This window comes from Brugia malayi (assembly GCF_000002995.4).
Source record: "Brugia malayi strain FR3 genome assembly, contig: Bm_v4_Chr3_scaffold_001, whole genome shotgun sequence".
In the NCBI taxonomy this organism is placed as follows: Eukaryota; Metazoa; Nematoda; class Chromadorea; order Rhabditida; family Onchocercidae; genus Brugia; species Brugia malayi.
The window spans coordinates 11,974,918-11,993,741 of NW_025062477.1; the positions used below are offsets into that span (position 1 = coordinate 11,974,918).

Below are 18,824 nucleotides of genomic sequence, written 5' to 3' on the forward strand. Positions count from 1 at the left end.
ATTGATTTAGTTAAATTGAAAATTTCTTCACCAATTTGTTTTAAAATAGTAGTTAATAATGCATAGGTATTTGAAAATTATAAATTTCTATCCTTTTTTTTTCTCTCTCTCTCTCTCTCTCGAAATATGCTTATAACTTTATCAGTTAATTGCAATTAATTAATTTATTAAGTAAGCTACTAAAATTATTAAACTAAATTAATCCTTCACTTTTATTAGTAGCAAAATGTGTGTAATTTGATTTCTGTAATTATAATTATTGTAATTCTAATTCAAATTCGAATTCTAATTCCAATTGTGCCAGTGGATATATGATATGCAAATGCCTAATTTGTATTAATTTATCCTTTTATTATTGTATTTATTTTTTTAATTTATCTTATTTCTATCTTCATTAGCAATTAATATTTGATTCAACTTCATTTTCACCAATTAATATTCAATTTATTCATTATTCAATTAAACGATTTATCCAATTAATATTCAATTTAAATTAATTCCTATCCAATTTCTACATTAGATCTATTCATTAATTATTACTTAATTCAGTTTCATTTCTATCTTAATTCCTACGCTTTACACTTCTCTCCATTTAGAATTTAACAGTCAATATTTGACTCAATTCAATTTTCTATTAAATTACGAACTATTTAGATATCTTTCAGTAATTAATTCCATTTTCATCTGATTTCTATATTAAACCTAAAATGTTTTCGATACTTAAAAATGTCACATTTCATACATTTGTTTTAAGTATTTGTTAAGTTAAATTTTTTGTAATTAAATTTATGTGATTACGTTTTTTTTTCCCTTTTTCTGCATTCACTCAACTGTTTAAATGAATTTCATTTTATGTTTATTAATTTATTAATTATGGAATGAAGAAGAAATAGCGATTATTTGATGGATAATAACAATTAATGACAATAACTATAATAATTAATAATGGTAATATGAATTTAATAGTAATAGTAATAATAACAAATAATGATAATGAATAATAATAGTAATATTTCAACCAACTAGTTTTATCATTTTATTCACAATTTCAGCATCGATAATTTCTTACCAATGTTGTCTTATCAATTAATTAATTAATTTTATGATGTTATCATATAAGAATATTATAAAGATGGAAAAACTGGATCGATTAGTTCCTAAAAGATTATAATGGCGATGATAATGGTTAATGATAAACTGGTCAGCTTAATGATAATCTAATAATGATGTCCATCTTATCAAATTTCTCTTTATTTCTACTTTTTTTCAAACGAATAAAAGAGAAAAAAAATTTAAATTAATTTCAACATTTATTTTCTTCTATAATAACGAAGAACAAGAAACAAAAGATAGAAGAAATAAAAATTTTGTTATTATTTTGTTATTTGCATTTTTATTTTTTCAATTTTATATTATCAATAAATAATATTTAAAATTTGAAAGAAGACGAATGGCGAATGATAGATTTTTTTTCCTTAAAATTTTATTTTCAAGAAAAAAAAAAAAAAAAAAAAAACAAACAAACAAATTTATTTATTTTATATACCAAATTAAATGAATAAAAAAAGGATTTCTTTTTATGTTTTCATAAATTATTCATTTTTTTTCTCTTTCTTTCTTTCTTTTTTTGCCTTCTCAAATTAAAAAAAATTAAAATCCGAATGGTTAAAAATTTTATCATTTATCATATTCATTATATTGCTTTATTCTATTCACTATATTAATTATAATATCCTTTCAAGATTGTTATCTTTTTATCATGATAAATGATAAAAATGATAGCACAGTTTTTTTTTTAATTTGAAGAGGAAATAACCTTTAGCATTTCAAATGATTTGAAAAAATGAAATGTTTATCAAACTATCCAAGATTATTATCATCTTATCATAATAAATGATAAAAATGATAGCGCGAGTTTATTTTAAAAAGAAAAAAAAATGATGCATTTTCAAATAATTGCTAATTAACTATTCATTTATGATTAAAACTTATCCAACAAATTAATTTTATTCGATCAATAAAATCATTTTATCATTTAACTTCCAAGAAAAAAAGTTTAATTGATAACAGTTCAAAGCTATTTATTTTAATTATACCAATTTATGCAAATTATAATTGAACAAATAAATGAATGAAAGCTATTTGATAAAAAAAAATTTTTACTTTTTAATAACTTTTATTCATCAATTCTTTCTTCATTTTCAATTCTTTTCTTATTTTTGTTTAAAAAATTTTTCTATTTTCTCCCTTTCCTTTTTTCCTATTAAATATTAATATTTTCTTATTATTGAGCTGGAAAATTTACAATAGAATTAAATTTTAGAAAGAATTAAAAATTTTTCAATGCATTTAATATATATTCTAATCGTTAATTAATCATAGAGATTAAATCAAATATTTCCAATTTTAAATGATAAAACCAGAAATGCATTCCATTCCGGTAGTATTAATTAAATGAATTGTTGTATTTAATTTAAATACAGATTAAATATAAATTTTTGATTAATATAATAGCAAAACTTTATTTATTATTTTCTTCTATTTCCTTTTTTTTTTTTTTCTTATTTTTAATTCTGAAAAAAAAGCAAAAAAATAAAAATATGCAAATAAGTAAATGTAAAAAATATTAATACTTAAAATTTTCGAATCATTTTAGTCATTTTTTTTTCTTTTTCTTTTTTCTTTTACAACTAATAAAAAATTTATTATGCAAAAAAAAAAAATAAATAAACAAACAAATATCAATTTCATTGAATTATATTTTTTTTTTTTAAATCATAAATAAAATGAAAATTTCTTTTTTTTTGCATTCAACAACTTTTTTTTTTTCTTCTTTATTTGTATGAAAAAGAAAAAAGTAATAATAAAAATTTGACAACAAAAAAAGAAAAAAAAAATAGCAAATATTAGTTTATACGACCTGAATTTTCTTTCAATTCTTTCTTTCCTTTTTTGCAGTAATTTTTGTTATTTTAAAAAAAAAAAAAAAAAAAACGAAAAAAGAAAATAAATTTATTAAAAAGAAAAAAAAAAAATATTTGTTGTAGTTATTATTATATTATTAATTGCATTTTTTGCATGAATTAATCAAAATTTATAAAAAGAAAAAAAAGGAAAATATTTGATAGTTTGATCTATTTTTGAAAGAATATTAATAATAAATCTGTGAAATGATGGATGACAGAAAGAGAGAGAGAGAGAGAGAGGGAGAGAGAGAGAGAGAGAGGGAGAGAGAGAGAGAGAGGGTGATTAAAGTGAAATGAGATTAGTAATTGATGAAAAAATAAATAAATAAATAAAATATTAATTATCGTTTTTTTCTTCACTTTTTTTTTTGATAGCAAAAAATTCGAATTCATTTTTAGTTTTAAAACAAAAAATGAACATTTTTCTTTCTTTTCGATAATTTATATTTTCTTCAAATAAAAAAATTAGTTTTTTTTTTGATGAAATATTAATTATTATTTATTTAATGATTATGGTGATATGACATTATTTAATATCAATGATTATGATAAGATATGACATTATTTGATATCATTTGTTATCATTATTTCTTTCAGGACAGTGATATGATGATAAAAGTTTTATCACACAATTTTAAGCATTTATTTCAATAACTTCTTACTTATTTTTATCACAAGAATACATGAAAAATTAAAATTTAAGCATTAATTATTTTATTAAAGTAAAATAAAATAATTTTCTCTAAATTGCAAAATCATTTTGTGAAATTTTTTAACAGTAACGATTATAAGAAAAAAAAAAGTACATTTATAAATGTTAAGCAAAATAACACATTATTTAATCAATAATTATTTCTAATAAAAAAGTTTTTTTTTTTTTTAAATCAAATAAAATTTAAATGAGAAAAAAAATGAAAAAAATAAACGAAATTAAAAAAACTTTTTTTTTTTTTTTTTTTCTTTTTTTCTTTTTTTAATGAGAAATAATTATTAAATAAGATACTTCTTTAAATATAAAATAGAAGAACAAAAATTAAAAATTAAAATTAACATATACTGTTATAGCTATTAAATCATACAATATAGTATTACACTTAATTAATCAATAAAAATATTACATTTAATTAAGTAATATATAGTATTGCATAATGTCAACAAAACCTATTAATCTAACGAATTATTGAAAACATAAGGGAAAAAAGTATAAATAAAATGATACCTAATTTAAGTATAATCAAAAAAAAAAAAAAATATTAACAAAATCCAACAATAAAGATTAATGAGCAAACAATAAATATTTCTTACTTTTCTCTTCTCTTTTTCTTCTTTAAATTAAATTTAATTATCTGACATAAAGTAATAAATTGAGTTAAATTAATTTTTTGTTGCGAAAAAAATTGTTTTCCTCAAAATTTTTCTTTTTTTGCAAAATATTTATTCTATTATTAGCAACTAATAAATAATTATTAAGGACTAATAATATTGTTGGATGAATTTTTAGTCAGAAAATATTTTTATAATTAGTAATTTTTGAATGCTATTCTAATATTTGACTATTTTCATTTTTCATTTCACATTTAAATAGATTAAATTAATTATGTTAACATTTAATTCTCTTTCTCTTTTTTTTTTTCAGTAGTAATTTCGAATCATAAATTTTGTGATATAATATTATCATTCACTTCAATGTATAAATTTAAAAAAAAAAGAACTAAACCTTATAAAAGTATAATTTATAAGTTAAAAAAGGATGAAATGGATTATTAAGAAAAAAAAAAAAAAACTTAATAAGATAATTTGATGAATAAAAAATTTATTTTAGTTATAACCAAAAAAAAAAATTTCTTTTTTTTTAATCTTCCCATGTTAATGAATGCCTTCCATTAAATTGCAATTGACAGTTACGTTTACCGTACCAATTAACGTATGCAAATTCGGAATCGGAAACAATCGAATTGAAACGACCACCGAAACGTTTTGATGCTTTACTTTCAATACTTCGTGCTGCATCCAAGTTATCACGATGCTCTTTTAGTGTTGACTGCAATCAAATCAAATTTTCCTTCATTTACTTTTTTTTTTTTTCTCCTTCAAAATATAATTAAATGATATAATTAAAGTAGTAATAATAACAGCAGAAGAAATATTAATAATAATTAATAGTAATAATAATAACAGTAAGATCAACTAATTAATTAATTAGTAATAGTAATGATAGAAATATTTAAATAATTAACAATAATAATTAATAATAATGATAATGATAATTAATAATAATGATAATAATAATTAATAATAATGATAATAATAATTAATAATGATAATAATAATGATAATAATGGTAATAATAATAGTGATAATAATTACTGTATGATTAAAATAAGATCCTTTCCACTTCTTTTTTTTTTTTTTTTGTTTCGTTCAAAATTACAATCAAAATTCCAAAACAGTTGATAAATTTCAATTTTTTGTTTTTTTGAATTAAAATTTTTAAGATTAATTTTGTTTAAAGAATAATTTTCTATTTCAATTATTTAACAATAACATTTTTTTAATTTTAATTATTTAAGAATTGCAAATTTAAATAAATTTTTTGCAGAAAGAATTTGTTGTAAAAAATTAAATTTTTGCAAATAAAATTCAAAATTTGAAAGTGGAAATGGAAAACTGAAATATTTGATAAATTGAATGTTTTAAATTTGAATGTACCTCAATAATAGCTTTCAAAACCGGATCATTACACGTTGAGTCATCCGTTTCAATACTTCTTGATTCAATAATTGCATTACCGTTGCTTTTATCATAACCGGCAATTGCTTCTGATATAGCATTATTTTTTGCATCCAAACCGGATGATTCCTGAATTCTTATTATTCATTAATCCTTAATTATTAACATAATCAAAAATTATAGAATCTAAAAAAATGCTATAATTAAAATTAAAATTTAAAAATCAAAATTTTAAAATTTAAAAAAATTTGAAGCAAATTAAAATTTAGTAGAAATATAGCTATTGGGTGAATTAATTATTTTTAAGAAATAAAATATGGCATAATAAAACATTTTATAGTATTTTATTTAATATAGTATAATATTTCAAGTCAAATAGTACTCAACAAGAAATATTAAATTAATTAATTATTAATTAATGAAATTGTAAAAAAAGAGGAAAAAATTTTGCAATACTTAAATTGTATAATTACATTTTAGTTAAATATATCTATTAAATATAATAAATGATTTATTCAATATAGTGTAATATTTCAAATTAAATACTGCTATAATATAAATGAAATGCATACAACTACAATAACAATTAGCAATAATTGAATGAATAAATATTTAATTAATTGTATAATTAATTGATTAATTAAATTAGAGGAAAAAAAAATTAAACTAATATTTTTTGGTATAATAAATATAAATTAGCTAATAATTGAGAAAGTTTATTTTTTAAAAATTTGAAAAAAAAATTTTTTTCTTTCACTTTTTTCTTTTTTTGAAAATTATCAGTTACAAATAATCATACCAATGATGTAAATTCCGCTGATCTCATTGCCGTTGCTAACGCTGTCGTTGCTCCGTGATCGCTTTCTGCAGCGGATGTATCACTTTGATAAGCGCTGTTAGTTTTATAATTTGTACCATCATTAATTGATGTATGAGATTCAGTTTGATCATATTTATTATTACTATCACTTGTCACCATTGAACCTATATTAATGCTATTCTTATCAGTTTTATCAGTAAACAATTGTTGTTGTTGTTGCTGTTGTGCACCTTCATGATCGCTAACAATTTCCTCATAAGCATTTTCACTAACTGATGGTTGTCGATATGGTAAATTTTGTTTACCTAAAATTTATTGTACTCTTTTTTTTTTTTTTTCTAATTTTGTATTTTTCAGACAAATAGAAAGTATTGAATGAATAAAATTTTTAGAATATTTATTTAAATATTTATTATTATTTTTTTTTGAAATAATAATCTGTTAAAAATAGCAAAATACTCCAAATTTTGCAATGAAATAATCAAAATTTTTATTATTTTAATGAGTGAAATAATTTTGATAATTTGTTCTGCTAAGACTATTTCATTTCATTCGATAATTATTAATTATTATATTAAGTTAATTAAAACAATTTGATCCATTCGTATACATTGATTTGAACTGAAATTTTTGAATAAAAAAAAGGGAAAAAAATTGTTGGATCATTTTTTTTAAACAATATTTATTAAATATTTTATTAATATAAAAAATTTTAAATTTTAACTTCTTTTCAAATATTTATTTTTTTTGAAGCTATATATTCAAACATTTTTATGTTCATAAATGAATTTTAATTATTAATTTTTCTTCAAACTTAATAACATCTAGCCCACTCCATAAGATCAAGGTCATCTGATGACATTAAGTTTACCTGACATCATCGAGCTTACCTGATGAAATTGAATTCACTGATAAAATCAAGCTTAACTGATGACATCAATCTAATCTGATAGGAGTAAGTTTACCTTATGGCATTAAGTAAGCTAATAAGATCAAGCTTACCTGATAATATTAAGCTTACCTTCAGGAGCACGACTCTCTTGAGTCATAGCAGCAGGTGCTAATTGTTCTTCTGGTTGCATCATATCATTATTGTAAGCGTATTGTTTCGGTAATGGTAATGGTAGTTCCAGTGGTGGTGGTGGTGGTGGCGGTGCAATATTTGCTGGCGGTGTAAAACCAACAATTCCATCTTCGCTTCCTCTCATACCACCACCATATCCCGGTGCAATGTTATCAGCTACTGCTTTATCACCACCTATAATTATTATGGTAGAATTCATTTGTTACTAAAAATTTTTATATATTTACTTTAAAAAAAATTTTTTATCATTTCCAACTGCATTAATTGAAATTGTAATTTAAAATTGATTAATTAAAATTATTTGATTTGCAATAATTGAAATTATAATTTAGTAAAACTACACCTGTGTAAAAATTGCCACCAATAGGTGGTCTTTTTTCAGCAGTTTGATATAATGCTCCAATATTGCTACCTCCTCCTATAATCATTTCAAAATTAAAATTTTTTTAAATCAAAAGTTAAATCAAAAAAAAAAAAATTAAAACTAATTGATTCTTAGCTTCCCCTCTTTTTTTTTCATTTTTTTTTTTAATAAGAAAAGTGTAATTCTGAAACCTATAGTTTAGATATTGGGAAGAACTAATCAGTTTATTTTTTTAATTTCATATATTTATACTTTTTACACTTGTTGCTTCCTTTTACCTTATTGACAAATTTCTTAAATAATTTTTTAAGTAAATTTTTTTTTCACCTGAAAATTTTATTTAAACAAATTTATTAAGCATACATAGAAAAACGAATATAATCTGTTCAAATATTCATTTCTATGCTATCAAAAGTTATGAATTAATATTAAAAATTTCCATTTAATTTCCTACTCCAAATGTTACTATAAAATGTTAATTTTATTCAAATTATAATCAAATTTTACCTTATTATTATCACTATTATTAATTCATACGAATTATTATTGTCATTATTATTATTATTAATTAAAATTACTATGCTTTTTATCTGATAGCTAAAATTTCTGGATGATCCATTCATTCCGGAATTCATTACTGGAATCGTTTTCAAAGTGAGAATTTTCCTAATTCATTTGAAATCATTCATTCTCTCATGGAATAATGAAGCAATAGATAACAATTTCAAATTTATATAAAATAAATATTCGTAAAAGTTTGTCAAATTTTTATTTTTCTCACTTTTGATGATTTCAATCTTTTCTATTTTTAGCACAGACATAGTTGTTCTTAAGAAATAATTCATTTCAATAATTTTAAATATTATTTTAACTTTTTTTTCGAGTGTGCTATTTAGTTTAATTAATTAAACTAATTCAAAAGTGCAAAAATATTCGTAAATTTTTACTTTATTGAAAAATTTTCTTAAACAAATTTTTTTTAAATTTTTTTCTTTTGATCCAAAAAAGTAATCCTTTCATTCGTCTCATTTCATTCAAATTTGAAAAGCATAAAATAGAGAAAATTTGAAGTACCATAAGATGGACCACTTCCACTGCTAACATAAGCCATTGGTTGTTGCATATAAGCGCCACCTGCTCCAACACCTAATGGCGCTGGTGGCGGTGGTCCCAAATAGCTACCACCGCTACCGCATCCGTTACGACCACAGCCATCGCTTGAAATAACAAAATTTGTTGATTACATAAAATTTTGAAATTAATCATAAAAATTAAATTACCAAAAAATATTTAAAAGTAAATATTTAACTTGTAAATTAATCATAAATGAAAATATTAAAGTAATGAAATTTTAAAATGTATTTGTAAATACTTTTTCATCATACAATTTAATAAAATATTCGAAAAAAAATCTAAAAATTTAAAAAGTTTAATGCAAATAAATAATTGATTATTTAATTTTTTTAAAACAATACTTTTTGTTTTGTTTTGTTTTAAACGATTATTTTATATAAATTACTATGATTTACTTAATTTTCAGAAAGGAAAAGTATAATGAACAGTTAATTTGTTGTAAAATTAAATGATAAAATTTTTTTTTTTATGAATTTATTGTAAAAATTTAAAATTCCTGCATTTTTCCATGTAAAAAATTTTTATTTTCATGAGAAAAAAGAGAAAAAAAAACTCTTTTAAAAGCAATATTTTAGAACTTTCGAAAAAAAACGCAAACATAAATTTCAAAAATTTCTTTTCAATTCTACAAAAAAAAAAAATTAAAATAAATGAAGCATAAAAATTGGCAAATGGAAAATCAAAAAAAAAAAAAATTTTTTTTTTAAGACAATTAAAGCAATAATTAAATATTCTATTATACTAATTTAAAATTACAAAAAAATTAGCACTGCAATTACAATAACTTAAACTTTAATATTTTATAGTAATTAATTAATTAATCATTTTTATAGTTTTAAACTTAAAATTTAAAATTATTAAAGATATTTTTAGCATTTATTGTGTTATTTGCTTTAAATGAAATATGAAAATAGGTAAAATGAAAATTAAAAAATTTGTCAAAGGTAATTTTAATCAAATAATTTGAACAATTTATATGCTAATTTAATTTCAATCATAAATTCTCAACAGTCCCAGCCCATAAAAAATACCGGAAATTTTTACATCAAATACCAAGTCTGATTCCTGTTTTCCTAACCGGTTAAAGTATTGTAAAGCGTAAAATGACGCCAACAATGTGAATGATTAGAGAATGCGGAATTATCCTACAAATTCGATAACAATGCAAAGACATTTAACAAAATGTGTCATTTCGTACTGTTCAATGATTATTTAGCACAAAATTATTTTTTGAATTAAAAATTTTAAACAAAAATATAAATAGTATAAATTTTTATTAAATTATTAAATTTAATAAATAACGACACAAAAAGAAGAAAATTAATCAAATTATTATTCATATGAAAAAAAAAAAAGAAATATTTTACCGAATAATAAAATAATTAAAAATTAATTTTGCAAATATTTTTAGCAAATTAGGGAAATCATTCATAAAAAAAGTAATCAATAGATTTAATTAATTCATTTCATATTTGATTACTTCGCTTAAAAAATTGTAAAAAATCATGTAATATATGTATAAATGATTAATTTTTCTATAACAATTATACTGTAAATATATTAAAATTATGATATTAATAACTGTACAATATAGTTGACTTTAAAACATAAATAATTTTATTTAATTTGTTGTAGTGAGAGAAAAAAAATAAACTTATTAAACTTTTTTTAAGAAAATGATAGTGTTTTTGCTGAAATAATTTGAAAAAAAAAAGAACCGATTAAAATGAATTGAATAAAAGTTAATTTATAATTTTTATTAAAATGAAGCAAAAATTATTTTTTTAAATGGATTTTTCATTAAAATGAATAAAAATTATTTTGTAACAAAAAATGGAAATGAAAAAAAAAAGAAAAATTTAGATTAGAAATTATTATATCAAAATAATTGTAAATAATATAGATATTGCATTATAAATTTCAAAAAAAAAAGGAAATATAATTAAGTAATAAATTGGAAATTACTAATTACAAATTATAAAATATTAATTTTTCTATTTTGTGTTAGCGTAAATTGATGCAAAATTTTAGGCTAAAAAGTTTTTCTGTTTCATTTTATCATCTTTTTATGCAAAGTTAAATTTGATAAATGAAATATAAAATTTGAAATTCATTTTCAATTAATTATATATCATATATTTAGATATAAATTATTGATACAAATATTATCAGTGATATTTTAAATGAATAATTTATATAAGAAAGATATAAAGGAAAATTTTAAATTTCATTTCTCTTCCAAATCAAATATTTTTTTATTACTCTTTCCCTCTCTACCCTTCTCTCTCTCTTTAAAAAATTGAAACAGATAATATTTTAAAAGAAAAAAAAAAAAAAAAAAAGTCAGCAAGAAATAATGAATATTCCTTGAAAAGAAAGATATATGCAGAATTAACATATAAAATAATTATATAGCATAGATTGTAAAATTCAATTTTAATTAAATTAATTGAGTAAATTTCAATTTCAATTAAAACAATTGTGTAAAATTCAATTTCAATTAAATTAATTGCACTGTCTGTTGAATGGTATGAAATGAAAAGGAAAAAAAAAAAGCAAATATTTGTTAAATTGTTGAGTGGAAAATTATTTTTACAATTGAAAATGAAAAATTTGACCGATTTTTTTTTTTTTTTTTTTTAATTGAATTAAAAAATATATATGTGACACAGTCCGAGAGAGAAAGAAAAAGAAAGGGAAAGAATGAAATGCAAGGAAATGGTTTTGAAAAGAAAAAATTTCTTTTTTTTTTTTTTTTTGATTTTTATCAATGTTTGAAAATTTTTCATTTCTTTTCAAATAATATTATCAGATAATAAAATGACTATAATTGTTGGAAATAATTGATAAGATAAGAAATGATAAATCAAAATTAAAAATAATGATAAATAGTTGAATGAAAATGAAGTGAAGCAAAAAAAAAAGAAATAGGAAATAAAAAAAAAAAAAAATCGGAAAAAGAACTTTCATTCACTTTTTTTTTTTTTTTTTTTTAATATTCTGTTTCGTTTTACATATAAATAACTTTTACTACGTAATATTTTTGAAATAATTAATTTCTTTTTTTTTTTTGAAGAAAAAGAAAGAAAATATAAATGTTTGAAAAGTAAGGAAGAAATATGTTAATGTGATAAGTTTATCACTAATTGCACTTATTTTTTTTTAATTTTCTAAAATGAATTATAGCTTAACAAATTTTACAATAAATATTTTGTTTTTGATAATAATTAAAAATGAAAACGTGAAAATATGTAAAATTTGAATGATAATTTTACAACAAAAATGAAAAGATAGATGGAAGAGAAATTTGATAAAAAACGAATATATCACTTTTTCAGATTGATTATTGATATGATAAGATAAGCAGGTACTATAAAATTGTATAATAAAATTTGACAACAAAGTAAATATTTAAAAAGTTTGTTGCAAATTTAACATTTATTATTATTTTATTCTTTTCTTTTTGATATTTGACATAAATAAAATTCATATATCATTTAAATATGACAAATATGAAAAGTAAAATTAAGAAAAAAACTAGTTGAGAAACTCAGTTGCTAATAAATATAGCAATTTAAATAATTTTCAAATGAAAATTTTAAATTAAAATTTTTTTGCATCATTTCTGCTAAAAATTATTATTAATTATCACTTTATTTTTTGGTATTTAAAAATTTATTTGAAGCTTGAAGCATTAATTTAATCAAAAAGTTTTTTTTTTTCCTCAAGAAGCTTTAAGTTAATTAAAAAATAAAATTGAAAAATATTTGTACACTTTTATTGCAAAAAAAAAAAATACAATACTCGTATTAGAAAAACAATTCAATTAATTAATTAATTACAGTTCATTATAAATAAACATTGAAGCATTGATGAAATGATACATTTAATGATAATGACAAGTGATTAATCATTTTCACGGATGATAAGTTGTGCATTTTGCTTAGATAAACTATTTGACACTAATATTAATCAATCTTTTATCAATTTATCAATTTGCTAAAAAATGAAAAATCTGTCAACATTATTTATATTATTATCAATTAATATTATTTATTATTATCATTATCAACTATTATTATTTATTGTTATTATTTATTATTAATTATTATTTTTATCATTATTTATTATTATTATTATTATTTAACATAGATGTGTGTATATGTCTGTGTGTATTTATATGTCACATATAATCAATTAACATACAAATATGTGCGTAATATTTTACGAAATAATTTAATATTTTTAAAAAAATAAAAAATAAAAATAAAATTAAGTATTATATATCAAATTATTCTGCTGAATTCATTAATGCTTATTAAATAAGTTATATTAATATCTGCATTATAGTTATCAAATAATTAATTGAGATAAAACGATAAAACTTATTAAATTTTGATGTTAATTAGCAACAAAATATAAAAAACAAAAAAAAAAAAAAAAAAAAAAGGAAAAGAAAATGTATTTTTACAAATATAATTATTAGATTTTTATTTCATTCCTATTTGAATCTTATTTCTTTTCTTATTTTTTCCTTCAATATATTTCATTTTCGTTGGTGCACAGATATTAAATATATTAATGAATAAATAAAATATTAAAAGAAAAAAATTATATAAAGTTTAGTTTTAATACATTTTGTGCTTTAAATTTTAATGTTTGTATAATAATTGCATTCCATTTTTTCTTTTTGCTTTTTTTTTTTTTTTTTTTGGACTTTAATTTAAAATATAAATTTTACTGTTATACTTAATTGAAAGTAAAATAGAATGCTTATATACTTTTTTAAATTTCTCATATAAAGATAAAAATTTTCTTGTTTTTTCTTTTTAGTACCAACTTTACCTCACCATCTGTTGTAAAAAACTTACCTGTAATATTTGAAATAGAAATGATAATTTCTATTTCAAAAATAGTAGTTATAATTAAGTTTTTAAAGTAATACTGATATGCTTAATTAAATATTTAACACATAGAAATTAAATTAAATCAAAACGAAATGAAATGAAATCTTAAAAATAAAATAATGAGAAAAAGAAAAATATTTCCTAGTTTAAAATTTAAATTTCACTTTAACACATTAAAACAAAATTATTATTATTTTTTTTTTTTTTTTTTTTGCTTTTATTATTCATGAAAATATTTTCTATTTTATTAAACTATTCTATTTCAAAAATAATTTATGCTTTATTTGTGAACTATTCAAAATGCATTATTACCAATTAGCTAATAAATAAATTTTAAACTTTTATAAATTTCTTTTTTTCATTGTTTTCATTTTCCTTCGCTTAAATTCAATTCATATGATAAAAATTTCAGTATTTAAATTTTAATTTCATTTAAAATTTATGTTTGAAATGATAAAGAAAATAGAAAATGACAAACCTTGTTGAGGAGCATGGTGGTGCTGTATGAGCACAGTGCATTGCTGATGGTGGACAACATAACGAGCCACCACCAAAGCAAGCATCACTAGGCTTATTAAGCATAATGATTAATGTTATCAGCAATTGCAATATCAGTTGTGTTGCTCTGCCACCACTGATAACGTCGTTATCACAACGAGCATTCAGCATTTTCATTATCATCGCAATCAACCAATGCTTAGTTAACACACTTTCCTCAGAAAAAAAAAGGAAGAATAAACAATAAATAGAATTAAATGAGATAAAAACAAAGAACAATGATAACAAATTAATATAAATAAATAAAATAAAATAAATGATAAACTAATTAATAAACAATAGCATTGAATAATAATAATAGTGATATAATGAAAAAAATAATAATATTGGTAATAATAAATAAATAAATAATAATGACAATAATATGATAATAATATTGATAACAATAAATATTGATAATAATAAATAATAATAATAATATTGATAATAGCAACAATAGTAATGTATGTATATGTGTATAATGGTAATATAGGCCTGTACGATGGATTTAATTCAAATTTTATTACTGAAATTAAGACGAATAAGAAACCCTTTTTCTATGTTGTCCACATACCCTTTTTGCTCTCTTAACCAACTATCAAAAATCCGGAATACCCTAAGGCGATGGCAATACATCGCTCCGGTAACTGTGTACCGCCCTGTTAGAAACATTAATCTTGACACTGACCACATAAGTTTTAAATCAAACTGATAACAAAAGCTAACTAATTTTACTATTTATTTATTACCTATTATTATTACTTATTACTATTTATTTATTACCTGTTATTATTACTTACTATTATTATTATTACTTCTGCAATATATTCAAATAGTTTCTCAAACAGTATTATAAAGGAAATAAACTCGAAATTGAATAATTAAATTAAGAATTTATTGAAAGACATATTACAGATGTTACAAAGTAATATGTTAATTAGTGAAAGTATCAAATTAATTTGAAGTTTATAAATTGTAATACAAAAAAATGCCAACAGCAAGCACTAACAAAAGAAAAAAAATTTTTTTTTTTTGGTCGCAAATAGAATTTTTTTTTCTTATTTCAAAAAGTTTTTTTTAACTTAGTTTAAAAACAAAAAAGATTTTAAAAATATTTAAAATTTGCAGATTACGAGAAGAAATTAATTCCGTAGTTGTTGTATTGTTTTAGAAAAATTTTTAATTTTTTTTCAACTTATTAAATTATATATAGTTAATTTTTTTTTTTTTTTTTGCCAATATAATTGATTATGGAATAAAATATTTTATATTTTGAATTGTAAAAATGTTTGGTTTGTCTTTTTTTTTGGATGGAATGAAGTTTTGATAAACTTTAAGAAAATATTGGACTAAATTTTTATATTTTATTCATCGTTTTTTTTTTTTTTTTTCAATTCATTTATATATAATTTCATTCATTTTGTAAACTTTTGTAATAATTAATCGCAGTTTTAAACGTTGAAAAATTCGCATTAATCGAATACTTAATTAAATAATAATTTCTGTTATTTAAGTACTTAATTAAATCTTATTATTATATTTTTCTTAAAAAGAAATATATGCTTTTGTATGCAAATATTTGTTGACGATCATTTGATACCTATATTATTTAACGTTTGATCACGTCACTATTTCCGGTTTCAGTATTGCTACAAACTTGATTGAAATGAACAAATTGGATTATAAATCGATCTGTTTGCATCTGGATTATAATTTTTAACAAAAATTGTATAATCTCTGATTTTTATGATCGGTTAAAGAAATTCCGGAATTGTTAATATCAAGATTAGCTAGAAAGTTTTTAGGAATTTGGAAGTAATAAATATTTACAAATAAAAAAAAAAAAAAAAAGAAAAACTTTCCGGAACAGCTTTTTTTCTTGTTTTGCAAAAATATACAGGTAAGATTTATTTTTTTCTTCCTATTCAAATTCAAATTAGTTTAACTAAAATTCTGAAATTTAAACAATTAAAATGCAATTTTGCAAATGAAGAAAATAAATATTCCGGAAAAGATTTACATTTTTATTGCTTTTCCTGTTTCAGTTCATTCTTTCCCTGTGGCATAAAAATTTTAAGAAAGAAATTTTTTCAAAAAAATTTTTTTGTTTTCTTTTTTCATCATTTTTTCCAGTTCCACATATATATATATATATATAATATTCAAATTGAATTGCTTTTATTAGAATATTAAATTCCGATTTTTACAATATCAAAAAAATATACATAGATTAAAAAATATAATTGGAAATATTTTTTTTTAAAGATATATGAAAAAGTTTATAACTATGTGTAAAGTGAAAAGAAAATCATTTTTTTTTTATATTAAAAATTTTAAATTAATTAAAACAATTTCATTTGCTGTACGATAGGTTTTCCTTCTTTCATTTTCTATTTTTTTTTTAATTTTTTAAATAATATATTCATTCATTTAATAGTAAAATTTAATTTGTAGAGAATGTTAGCTATGTGTGAAAAAAAAAAGAAAGAACAAAAAACAAAGATCGAAACAAAAATGAAGCAAAATTAAAATTTTTTTAAGAAAAAAGAATTCAAAAATTTCAGACTTACCTGCTTGTAATATAATTTTATAAACGAGTTTTTAATTTTTTCTTGTTTTAAAATTTATTTTATTTTATAACAAAGATATAGCAAAAAGTGTAAATCATCCATTTGTCTTACTATTTAATACTTATTTTGAAGTAATTATATTAAAAAGCGATTAAAATACTAACAAAGAAATTTGATTTAATCATGCTATTAAAACAAAAAGATAAAAAATAAAAAATTTAAAGAAATTTATGTTTTCATTTTGTCGCTGTTTTTTTTGTTTAAATTTATTTAAAATAATTTCAACAGTTGCTTTTGAGCTTTTTATTGTAGAATCATATATTTTATATTTTAGAAATAGTAATAATAATTATTATTTGTTTCAATTAGTAAAAAATTAAGCAAAAATGATGAAACAAATATATGTATGCTAAAATATTTTATGTTAATTTCAATCAAAAAAAAAAAATAGAAAAAATAGAAAAAATCAGTAATAATTGGTCATTTTTAGAATTTGTATAAAAATGAATAAATCAAATTAATTCAAATTATTGTGAAAATACATTTGTAAATATTATCAATTATCATTAAAGTTTAATGTAATTTTATGATTAATTAATCTTAATTTATGATAAGATTTGTAAATAAAAGTGAAACCAAAAAGTTTATCATTTGAAATTTTGAATGGAATGTGAAAAAAATTTAGAAAAAAAAAAAAGGAATGAATGAAAGTGTAACAAAATAATGATAGATAAACAGGAAATGATAAAAAAAAATTTTTTTTTTTTTAATTGATCGAATGTAAATTTGTTTGATAAAGTTGAAATAAATATTTTTCCTGAACTTTAAAATATAGGACTTCAAAAATGGGATAAATCTGTTTGATCTTTTAATTTTTCTTTTTCTTTCTTTTTTTTTTGTTGTAAACAACTAATTAATGAGTAAACATTTTGTTGTAAATGAAAAAAAAAAAAAAGAAAGATATGAGATTATTTCCTTAATTTTCATACAATTAACAAAAATTTTTTTTTTTCCTGAAAATTTATCAAATGAAAAAATGGTGAACAAACAGGAAAAGAAAAAAAAAGTTAGAAAAAATTGAGAAATATGGGATAAAAATACGATCAAATGATTTTTTTACACTTTCATTTTTTTTTTTTTTTAATTTTTTAAATCCTGAATTTAAAAAAAAAAACCACCAGTGAAAGAGTGAGAGAAGGAAATGGTGAGTAAAAGGAAGAATTATTAAACAAATATTGGTGTATATAATTAATTAATTCTTTTCTTTTTTTTTTATGCAAATAATTAAAATTATATTATTATTATTATTATTATTATTATTATTATTATTATTATTATTATTATTATTATTATTATTATTACTATTACTATTATTACTATTATCACTTAATGGAACAATTGAAAACAAAAAAAAAAAGAGAAAGAAAAAGTTAAAAAATTCCATTACTAAATGTAATTAATAAATTTTTGAAAATTTAATTTGTTTCCATCTCATTCATAAAATTATGTATTTGATTAAAGCTTTTTTAAAATTAAATTGACATTTTAAAAAAAAAGATTTTAATTAATATTTTATAATGTTTTTTCTTTTGAATAAAATTATTATTTAACAAAAGGATTGAAATTTATTTAATTGAATTATATATTTTTAGATAAGAAATCTGCCATTGCTTAATTAATCAATTATTTATTGTTTTTAGTTAAAATAAAAA

At 19.3% G+C, this 18,824-nt stretch overlaps 1 protein-coding gene across 2 annotated transcripts; it reads right to left on the bottom strand.

Moving 5' to 3' along the window:
* Positions 1 to 4,818: 4,818 nt before the first annotated feature.
* Positions 4,819 to 14,686, bottom strand: Bma-grl-16 (the record flags this gene model as incomplete). Of its 2 annotated transcripts, none has more annotated exons than XM_043080931.1 (7): positions 4,819 to 5,007; positions 5,676 to 5,825; positions 6,496 to 6,680; positions 7,538 to 7,774; positions 7,944 to 8,018; positions 9,039 to 9,181; positions 14,484 to 14,686. In XM_043080931.1, 7 exons carry the CDS (start codon positions 14,684 to 14,686, stop codon positions 4,819 to 4,821), a joined length of 1,182 nt encoding a protein of 393 aa, XP_042936865.1. The 2 variants fall into 2 exon arrangements, with proteins under 2 accessions (XP_042936865.1, XP_042936864.1); XM_043080930.1 differs by having other exon boundaries at positions 6,496 to 6,821.
* Between the last annotated feature and the right edge of the window lie 4,138 nt (positions 14,687 to 18,824).